Below are 11,340 nucleotides of genomic sequence, written 5' to 3'. Positions count from 1 at the left end.
ATCCAAGGTCTGCCGGGAGCTCGTCTCCTGCAAATGCCAGAGGGGCTGCATCAAGAGGTGCAAGTGAAGAAGGCCAGTCTGGAATGCACACCACTGTGTGCTTGCGACGGGGAGTGCTCTCAGAACTGAACTCGCAAACTTAAGATGAAGATTCTGAACTGTTCCAGACAGTACACAGGTACTGTAAAACAGTGAACTTATCTGCATATTGCATTTAACAAATTATGTGTTAATTAACATGATAATTAAATGTAGTAGTGTCCCTTGACCACAGAAGTATAACATTTGACTTGCCCAGGATTGATCTGATGAGAGCAAGCCACCATAATTATCACTATCTGGTTCTGTTATTGTTGTTGTATTATCGATGTAATTAGCATAATTGTGTTAATAATTTTGTTAATTGGCATCTTAATTGGCATGGGCAGTGTCCATGAATAGCTATTGACAGACAGAGGAAGAAGGTCAGATAACATTTCCACAACTTAAATGAATCTAGCCTATTCACAAGGAATGTCAGCATTTGATGCCTGATCATGGGTTTCCTTGTCGCCATTTCATCTGCAATTAGCCTAAATATGTTAATTAATATCAGCAGCATCTCCCAAAATGTGACTAAGAGCTATCTGGCATGTCTTGATTCAAAACGTTCAATAAACATTCACTAAAACCTTCAGCAGCAAACTTTATTTAACTTCTGTGTGTCTTTTGGGTGTCTGCTGGCGGCCATTTTGGAAAATGGCCGCCACGGCCGCCAGGGGGCAGTTGAGCGATGGCTCCACATCCAAATTTGTTCATAATATATTGGTCTACTTCTGTGCCAAAATTGGTGCTTTTATTTAAAAAATGCACAATAGGTTAGCTTACCCGCTGTACTACATGTATATACATGTTTAAAGTGTACGTGCCCTTCCCCCCTCCCCCCCTCCCCCACCCGGCAACGCTGAGTACTTCTGCTAGTAACAAATGAAATAAAAACGAAGAAATATCTCTGGGTAATTTCCTGAAACTCGGTGAAATTCGCTGAAATTCGCTCGGTGTATCGGTGAAATATTTTATTTGGGCGGTGTATAATTGCTTCGAACGAAATATCTCTTAGCAATTTCCCGTCTGTGTTTCATGTCCATGCACACGTGAAATGGAGTTTGTTTTTGCACACGTGAAATGGAGTTTGTTTTTGCACACGTGAAATGAACATGTGAACCTTTACTTCCGGATAATAATGTTGAATGAAATAAAAACGAAGAAATATAGTGGAGTCACCCGTGGGAATCCCACGGGCATGGACGTGTGTGACATTTCGACATATTGAGTTAGATGCTGCACATTCATTTTTACAAAAATGGTTACTGGCAATTCATCACATCCAGAAATGGTGGAATGAACACAATTTATTTATTTCACATAATATGTGGCCCCTCACTCCTCTCCACCTGACACTCTCCTCTCTCCACCCTCACGCATCTCCAATCCCACGCCTCCTCACACTCCTATCCAATCCCACTCCTCCTCACACTCCTCTCCAATACCTCCACACACTCCTCTCCAATACCTCCTCACACTCCTCTCCAATACCTCCTGACACTCCTCACCAATACCTCCTCACACTCCACGCCAATACCTCCTCACACTTCTCTCCAATACCTCCTCACACTCCTCTCCAATATCTCCTCACACTCCTCTCCAATCCCTCACACTCCTCTGCAACCCCTCACACTCCTCTCTAATCCCTCACACTCCTCTCCAATCCCTCACACTCCTCTCAAATCGCTCACACTCGTCTTCAATTCCTCATACTCCCCTCCAATCGCGCCTCACTTTCCTCTCCAATTGCGCCTCACTCTCCACTCCAATCGCTCCTCACTCTCCTCTCCAATCGCTCCTCACTCTCCTACCCCTCGCTCCTCTCCAACACCTCCTCACACTCCTCTACAACACCTCCTCACACTCCTCTCCAATACCTCCTCACACTCCTCTCCAATACCTCCTCACACTCCTCTCCAATACCTCCTCACACTCCTCTCCAATACCCCCTCACACTCCTATCCAATACCTCCTCACACTCCTCTCCAATACCTCCTCGCTCTCCTCTCCAATACATCCTCGCACTCCTCTCCAATACCTCCTCACACTCCTCACCAATACCTCCTCACACTCCTCGCCAATACCTCCTCTCCAATACCTCCTCGCACTCCTCTCCAATACCTCCTCACACTCCTCTACAACCCCTCACACTCCTCTACAACCCCTCACACTCCTCTACAACCCCTCACACTCCTCTACAACCTCTCACACTCCTCGCCAACCCCTCACACTCCTCGCCAACCCCTCACACTCCTCTCCAACCCCTCACACACCTCTCCAACCCCTCACACTCCTCTCCAATACCTCCTCACACTCCTCTCCAATACCTCCTCACACCCCTCTCCAATACCTCCTCACACTCCTCTCCGCTCCAATCGGCCCTCACTCTCCGCTCCAATCGTCCCTCACTCTCCGCTCCAATCGGCCCTCACTCTCCGCTCCAATCGGCCCTGGGGTCACCCGTGGGAATCCTTGGGCATGGACGTGTGAGACATTTCGACATATTGAGTTAGATGCTGTACCTGCACATTCAGTTGCACAAAATTGTTACTGGCAATTTATCAGATGCACAAATGATGTAATCTACACAATGTATTTACTTCTGATAACATGTGAATGTATGTGCGTGCACACCCACACACACATACACACATATACACACATAAACACACGTACAACCACACACATATATACATACACACACATACACACGCGTACACCCACACACGTACACCCAAACACATATATACACACACATACACACAACACACACACACACACACACACACACACACACACACACACACACACACACACACACACACACACATGTATATACATGTTTAAAGTGTACGTGCACTTCCCCCCTTCCCCGCCCGGCAACGCTGGGTACTTCTGCTAGTAACTAATGAAATAAAAACGAAGAAATATCTCTCGGTAATTTCCTGAAACATATTTTACTTCCGGATAATAATGTTGAATGAAATAAGAAAGAACGAAGATATATATGTCGTTTTTGTGCCGACTCTCATAAAAGGTAAAAGTAATATATCTTAACAGAAAAGAAAAAGCGAATTTTTAACATTTTCCCCGAATGTTATTTTAGGCGGTGTATTTTCGTGTATCATCGTGGCGCGGTTTTTATAAATATATCTCGGCAATTTCCCGTGTGTGCGTGAATGTTCTCAATTATTTCTGACACCGAGTCTAAAACCATCGATAAAAATTAAATCAGATGGTGAATTCGAGATAAAATCGTGAGGGTGACTCAATGAATGGGCTTTAGTTTACAGGCCTTTGAGAAATCATTTCGTTCTATAAACGGAAACTTTCTTGGGATTCTCTTCCTGTTTTTTTTCAACCGAGTCTAACACGATGTTAGCGACTGTTAAAAATGAAATGATATATCGAATTAGAGTTGAAATAAACCTGTGTGAGAGAGAAAGACAGCATGGGCCTAACTAAACAGGCCTCAAAGCCATTCGAGGTAATAAAATGGTGGATATTTATTTACATGAAGCCACTCCCAGAATGGGTGGAGCTATGGGTGGAGCTACTCTGCAAACCGAGTTCGCCACACCCCGGACAGACACCCAACAGACAGACAGACAGAATCATCTACGGCTATTATAATATAGACTAGTAGATTAATAAACAAGGAAACTAAACCCTGGCCATTGGCCCTTCCACACAATTACCATTTACACTGAACCAGGTGAGTGAGGGAGAAATATACACGTTGAGGAAGAGGAAGCCCCAGGCTTTAGTTATACAGAGCTGGAAGCAGGCAAGATCAAGCAGGCAGCTGGTGTGTGCAAACATCCTGGCTACCAGACGTAGGCCAAGAGCGGACACATCTCAGCATGCAGCACCAAAGCAAGAGTACAAAAACGGAAGTGCAAAGCTTGCACATGGTTTTTGCCCCTGTTTTCCCCCTCCCCACCGATCACCCTTGGCCAATCTCGGTCTGGCAAGGAGAGTGGAGTGGGGGGGGGGGGGGGGAATGGAGAAGTGTGGAGAACCACCTAAGACACAGTGGACCAATCATCCCTCAGAGCATCCCACCAATGACAGATCAGGAACGGTGTAGCTCCTCCTCCCCCCCTCACCCATGTTGATGGACAGCTCAGGGAATAAACTTTGATGATTGGAGGGAAAAACACCACGTCATACCTCCATACTACAACCTCGCCCAGTGCGACACAGGGGACCATAAGATGAGATAATCTTACCCTGATTGAATCTAAAATAGGTAAAGTTCCTTGCCCAGTTGAGCCGTATGTCAGACATTTATCTGAACAAAATTGTCCTTAATACAGGGTAAACGTCCTAAAAACTTCGCCAATACACAAACGGTGCTAACTAAGGCATGAATTCGAACTACTGATCCGACCCCACAAATAAAACGAGGTATTAATAATGTAATAACAATAATCATTGTAGCAGGGCAGTCGGTAGGGCGCTTACTCCTTAGGGTGAATACTCGGTAGCGCACATACTTGGTCGAGCGCATACGCTGCAGAGCAAATACTCGGTGAAGTGCATACTCGGTAGAGCGCATACTCTGTAGAGTGCATACTCTGTAGTGTGAACACTCAGCAGGGCGCATACTCGGTAGCGTGAATACTCGGTAGCGCCCATACTCAGTAGGGCGCATACTCGGTAGAGCACATACTCGGTAGAGCGAATACACCGTAGGGCGCATACTCGGTAGAGCGCATACTTGGTAGGGCCCTAACTCGGTAGAGCGCATACTCTGTATGGCACATACTCTGTAGAGCGAATACATGGTAGCGTGCATACTCTGTAGAGCGAATACTTGGTAGGGCGAATACTCAATAGAGTAAACACTCGGTAGCGCAAATATTTGGTAGGGCCCATACTCGGTAGCGTGCATACTCTGTAGAGCGAATACTCGTGAGGGCGCATACTCGGTAGAGCGAACACTCAGTAGAGCGAAGACCCAGTAGTGCCTATACTTGGTAGAGCACATACTCTGTAGAGCGAATACTCGGTAGGGCGCATACTCGGTAGAGCAAACACCCAGTAGGGCGAATACTCGGTAGTGCCCATACTCCGTAGAGTGCATACTTATGAGAGCCCATACTCGGTAGAGCCCATACTTGGTAGAGCCCATACTCAGTAGAGCCCATACTCTGTAGTACGAATACTCGGTAGGGCGCATACTCAGTAGGGCACATACTCGGTAGGGCGCATACTCGGTAGGGCACATACTCGGTAGGGAGCATACTCAGTAGGGCACATACTCGGTAGGGCGAATACACTGTAGGGTGAATACTCGGTAGAGCGCATACTCTGTAGAGCAAATACTCGGCAGTGCGCATACTCGGTAGGGTGAACACTCGGTAGGGCGAATACTCGGTAGGGCCCATGACTCGGTAAAGCGCATACTCTGTAGAGCATATTCTCTGTAGAGCAGATACACGGTAGCGCGCATACTTTGTAGAGCGAATACTCGGTAGAGCACATTCTCAATAGAGTAAACACTCGGTAGCGCCCATACTCGGTAGAGCACAAACTCCGAATACTCGGTAGATGGCATATTCGGTAGAGTGAACACTCGGTAGCGCCCATACTAGGTAGAGCACATACTCGGTAGAGCGCATACTCGGTAGTGCCCATACTCAGTAGGGCCCATACTCAGTAGGGCACATACTCGGTAGGCGCATACTCGGTAGGGCACATAATTGGTAGGGCACATACTCGGTGGGGCACATACTCGGTGGGGCACATACTCAGTAGGGCCCATACTCAGTAGGGCACATACTCGGTAGGCGCATACTCGGTAGGGCACATAATTGGTAGGGCACATACTCGGTGGGGCACATACTCGGTGGGGCACATACTCAGTAGTGCCCATACTCGGTAGTGCCCATACTTGCTTGTGCGCATACTCGGTAGTGCCCATACTCGGTAGGGCACTTACTCGGGAGAGCCCATACTTGCTCGTGCGCATACTCAGTAGTGCCCATACTCAGTAGTGCCAATACTCGGTAGAGCCCATACTTGCTCGTGCGCATACTCGGTAGTGCCCATACTCGGTAGGACACATACTCGGTAGAGCACATACTAGGTAGAGCGCATACTCGGTAGTGCCCATACTCTTTAGGGCACATACTCGGTAGAACCCATACTCGGTAGAGCCCATACTTGGGAGAACCCATACTCGCTAGTGCGCATACTCGGTAGTGCCCATACTCGGTAGAGCCCATACACTCCTCGTGCGCATACTCGGTAGTGCCCATACTCGGTAGGGCACATACTCGGTAGAGCGCATACTCGGTAGTGCCCATACTCGTTAGGGCACATACTCTGTAGAACCCATACTTGGTAGAGCCCATACTTGGGAGAGCGCATACTCGCTAGTGCGCGTACTCGTTAGGGCACATACTCTGTAGAACCCATACTTGGTAGAGCCCATACTTGGGAGAGCGCATACTCGCTAGTGCGCGTACTCGGTAGTGCCCATACTCGTTAGGGCACATACTCTGTAGAACCCATACTTGGTAGAGCCCATACTTGGGAGAGCGCATACTCGCTAGTGCGCATACTCGGTAGTGCCCATACTCGGTCGGGCACATACTCGGTAGTGCCCATATTCGGTAGAGCCCATACTCGGTAGAGCCCATACTCGCTAGTGCGCATACTACGTAGAGTCCATACTCGGTAGAGCCCATACTCGGTAGGGCACATACTCGGTAGAGCCCATACTCGGTAGGGCCCATACTCGGTAGTGCCCATACTCGGTAGAGCCCATACTCGGTAGAGCCCATACTCGATAGTGCGCATACTACGTAGAGTCCATACTCGGTAGGGCACATACTTGGTAGGGTACATACTCGGTAGGGCGCATACTCGGTAGGGAGCATACTCGGTAGGGATCATACTCGGTAGGGAGCATACTCGGTAGGGCACATACTTGGTAGGGCACATACTCACTACTCAGTAAGGCGCATACTCGGTAGGGAGCATACTCGGTAGGGAGCATACTCGGTAGGGAGCATACTCGGTAGAGGGCTGAACAGTTTAAGATTTGTATCCCACTGATGGGTTGAATCTGGAACTGGATCTAAACCAAAATTGAATCGGCTTGTTGTTGTCACCGAAACAACTCATCCACAACTTTTTGAAATATCGTTTTTGACCCAATCACTCAATGATGAAGAATGACTTTGAAAATTCAAGTATCCGGATCGAGATCTTCACCAAAATGTAATCATTTTGTCCTTGTCATACACCCAAATCCGTCCATCAAATTTCGTCCGAATACGTCCACAACTTTGAGATATCATGTTTACAAATAAACAAACACATAGGTGTGAAAACAACCTGTGCCACCGAAAATAATAATAATTTGTTTTCAACTTAACACTCAACCTTAGAATGAACCATAAAACAACTGAGATATGGCCTAACATTGCTTAAAACGTGTGGCTGAAGATGCGACTTCAATTTGCCCGACCTTGCCCAATTCGACCCTATTTTATGACGTCCATTTTTCATCCTCCATTGTGCTCCCCAAAGCAGGGATTCTGCTTCAACAGAAAGCACCTTGTTACAAGTTTTCAAAGCAAAGTACAGCGCTAAAGCTAAATGTATCGCGTATTGAAAAATTCTATATTAAAGCACTCGGACTTGCTTTTCCACTATTTCATCCCAAACTTACACCGAGCTGAGCTTGCGGCACACAGGTACGTTCGTCCTTCAAAAGCAGCATGGCGGACCTCGAGGCTGCGACGTCGCCATCAAATGAAAGGCTCGGTCGACTCCACGGTTCCAGACGTTGGGAAGAATGTTCTGAGGATGGAGCTTTTTTCGGACTTCATGGCTCGAGCTGGGAGGAGGGACGGGATCCGATTTGTCTGGATTAGTGGTCCGTGTCTGTGCTGCTGTTATTTCACAACAACCGAACATGCGTGCTTGGTGTCATGCACGTTCGTCTACATGATCTGGTCTCTGTACATTCTGTGCTATTTTTGCTTCTGCTTCATCGAGGGCCAAACGGAGGATGAAACTAAATCTCGCAATGTCCTCCTGGATATAGCACGTGCTTCTCACAAGCGTTCATGTGATTTCGCCTTTGGAAGATTTTGGAAACAGAGAGTTTTACTAAAAGTACAAGTTGCCCTTGCTTTATTTCTTCTGTTTGTGTGTTTGTCTGTCTACAGGATATCTCTAAAGGTTATGGACGGATTCAGACGAAACTTGGTGGGGAAGTTGGCTGTGTGACGAGGATGAGATGATTCGATTTCGGTGAAGATACAGAACCGGATCTGGATCCGAGAATTTTTAAAAGGATTCTTCACCAATGAGAGTAGGGAAACCCCCATATATAGCAAGGTACAGTATCCCAAAAGGTTATGGACGGATTCAGACGAAACTTGGTGGAGAGGTTGGTTGTGTGACGAGGAGGAATTGATTAAATTGTGGTGAATATTCGAATCCAGATACAGTCGAAAAAAGCAGCAAGAAATCGGTTTTCATTTCATTAAAAGGGTGCAACTTATCTACACTTGAATAAACTTCAGAAACATTTTCTCATCAATATAAAAAGTTTGAATCATGAATTTTGTCCAACTCTAATTAATTTCCGTTAATAAATAATCAGCACTATTTTCTTCGAGCGTAGCAGTCGCGGGGTGCAGTGAATTGGTCGCGCGGCATCGTAGTATTTACACCCAGCCAATCATCAGCCAGTGTTGTCACGACTTAGCGCTATATTTATCCAGCAATGGCGTCATCCAATAAATGGGTGAATTGTGACGATGTCGATAGAAAAGGCGTCAAAAAATCGCCCCAACTGTGTCATGCACATATAATCTCTAAAGAAACAAGACATGTGTATCTTTTTTATAGTGGTAGTAGTAAGAGTGGCAGTTGTAGTGCTAGTAGTAGTAGTCGTAGTTGTAGTAGTAGTAGTAGTAGTAGTAGGAGTAGCAGTCGTAGTAGTAGTAGTAGTAGTAGTTTTTTTTTTGTCTATGTTGTGGGGATTGTTTGGCCTTGTGTATGGTGGGACCGTTTACTTTCCCTGTGTCTTCTTGGGCAGCAGCACGGTCTGGATGTCAGGCAGTACACCACCTTGCGCGATCGGTAGTAGTAGCAGTCGTAGTAGTAGTAGTAGTAGTAGTAGTAGTAGTTTTTTTTTTGTCTATGTTGTGGGGATTGTTTGGCCTTGTGTATGGTGGGACCGTTTACTTTCCCTGTGTCTTCTTGGGCAGCAGCACGGTCTGGATGTCAGGCAGTACACCACCTTGCGCGATCGGTAGTAGTAGTAGTAGTAGTAGCAGTCGTAGTTGTAGTAGTAGTAAGTGCTTTTGTTGGAAAGGTTACAGAGATTTGCGTTCAGAGCTCATGCAAGCTCAGGCAAACATATGTTCCCAGTTTAATGTCGCTCAATTCCTCATCTCTGCAAGTCCATGGTTTGAACTACAGTAGCCAAGGTAGACCTTGGCTGTAGTAGTAGTAGTAGTAGTAGTAGTCGTAGTTGTAGTAGTAGTAGGAGGAGTAGCAGTCGTAGTAGTAGTAGTAGTAGTCGTAGTTGTAGTAGTAGTAGTAGTGCTTTTGTTGGAAAGGTTACAGAGATTTGCGTTCAGAGCTCATGCAAGCTCAGGCAAACATATGTTCCCAGTTTAATGTCGCTCAATTCCTCATCTCTGCAAGTCCATGGTTTGAACTACAGTAGCCAAGGTAGAGCATTTTGAAGAGAAAGCACTACCAAGACAGATAAGGGGAAGGTAAAAGAACGCCAAAGAACACCAAAAAAAAAAAAAAAAAAAAAAAAAAGAACGCCAAAGAACACCAAAAAGAATGCCAAATAACACATTTATACAAATAAGAGCAAAATATCTTGTGGGGAGACCGTACAAAGTGCATCATTTATAGTCCAGGTTTCCTTAAACTTTTGAACAGTGTTACTATATTCTGCCGCCTTGTACTCCGAAATAATGCGTGAGCGTATTAAGCCCTTCAGACATACAGAACTGTGTTCCACCACATCTTTCTCAATTTTTGCCTTCCTGGTTTTATATATTGCCATTTTTGCACAGGCTAAAATAAAGTTAACAAGGAGATCTCGTGACTTGCTTAGTTTCTTTACCGGGTGCCCGATGATAAAAAGTGTTGGAGAGAAGTGAAGCCAGAAGCGCAAGAGAAGATTTTTCATCAGTAAGAACACTGGTTCAAGACGGTGGCATTGAAGGTATATGTGAAATATAGTTTCCCTTTCACCACAAAAGCAGCAATCCTCTGAGACGTTAGTGAAGTGCCGCATCATAGATCCAGAGCTCAGTGCACCATGTAGCAACCTCCAACTTAAGTCTGCCATCATTCTTGGCGTTGGGTAGAGATAGAGTGAATCCCAACGTGGATGAACAGTCGAAGGAAGTGGAAGAATCTCACGCCAGGGAGTATCCAGTCGGGTTGCAAGAGCTATATAATGGAGCGAGTGGATCACTAGCAGGTATATATTTTTCCTTGATAGCCCACAGAACGACATTTCCACTGTACCGGGGGTCTTACTCATATTGTTTGCAGGTATTGGCTGAGAGAGCTCGCAGCATCGTGGTCGGATTTTAAAATCCATGGAGTTACCGATGGACGTCTGTCCAGATCCATCACCCTCTTTGGGATTCACTAGATATTCCAGACAATCGGGAGGCAAGGAGCTTTTGACCTCTTCAAGTATCCTGGAGGGGATCCTGATTGTCCTCAGGCCCATTTTCGCTGCGAGTTCCTTGGGTAAAAGCGTTCTCTTACCATCGTTCAGAAGGTCTCCCACTGTGGATATGCTACCAGCTAAGAGGCTCCTTCGTACTGAAAAGGAAGCCAGAGTTGGGCCCTGTAGAAGAGGGTTGAGAATGAGCGGTTCTTCTAACAGGTCCTTGCCTGGATAAGGAACTGTTCTTTGTACGTCGACTACATTCCAAGCCTTCAGCATTTCTTGATAAAAAGGAGGCAATGTAGCACTAGACAGGCTCCGAGATGTAATGATGAAAAGATTCCTTTTGTACCCAAGATTGAGCACTTTGCTGAAGAAGTATGATGCCAGTGAGCACCATTGCGGTGCAGGGTTCACATGTAGGTAACGTTGTATGGTCTTCAGCCTGGATGCGTGGTAGTGGCTTCGAAGGCAGGGAAAAGACTGTCCACCTTCTGAAAAAGGCAAGCTCAGAATGCCCAGGGAAACCCAGTGTTTACCATTCCAAAAGTAGTCCAGTAGCTTCCTCTGCATCTTAA

The 11,340-nt window shown here is 46.2% G+C and overlaps 1 protein-coding gene across 3 annotated transcripts in view; it reads right to left on the bottom strand.

Annotated features, from left to right (window-relative positions):
- LOC137433072 (protein FAM13A) overlaps positions 1-8,077 on the bottom strand; it is a 355,270-nt gene extending 347,193 nt beyond the window's left edge. For 2 of the 3 annotated variants that reach the window (XM_068125518.2, XM_078783916.1), the window contains exon 1: positions 7,772-8,077. In XM_068125518.2, coding sequence (XP_067981619.2) covers positions 7,772-7,822 — 51 coding nt within the window. In that variant the 5' untranslated portion in view covers positions 7,823-8,077. The remainder of the gene's footprint in view (positions 1-7,771) is intronic. The other variant, XM_078783917.1, reaches the window with a different exon arrangement.
- Between the last annotated feature and the right edge of the window lie 3,263 nt (positions 8,078-11,340).

The sequence above is a fragment of the Myxine glutinosa genome, chromosome 8 (assembly GCF_964187855.1).
Source record: "Myxine glutinosa chromosome 8, kmMyxGlut1.1, whole genome shotgun sequence".
Taxonomy (NCBI): Eukaryota; Metazoa; Chordata; class Myxini; order Myxiniformes; family Myxinidae; genus Myxine; species Myxine glutinosa.
Note: the sequence above shows the minus strand (reverse complement) of the source record. Positions and strands in the feature narration are given on the sequence as shown.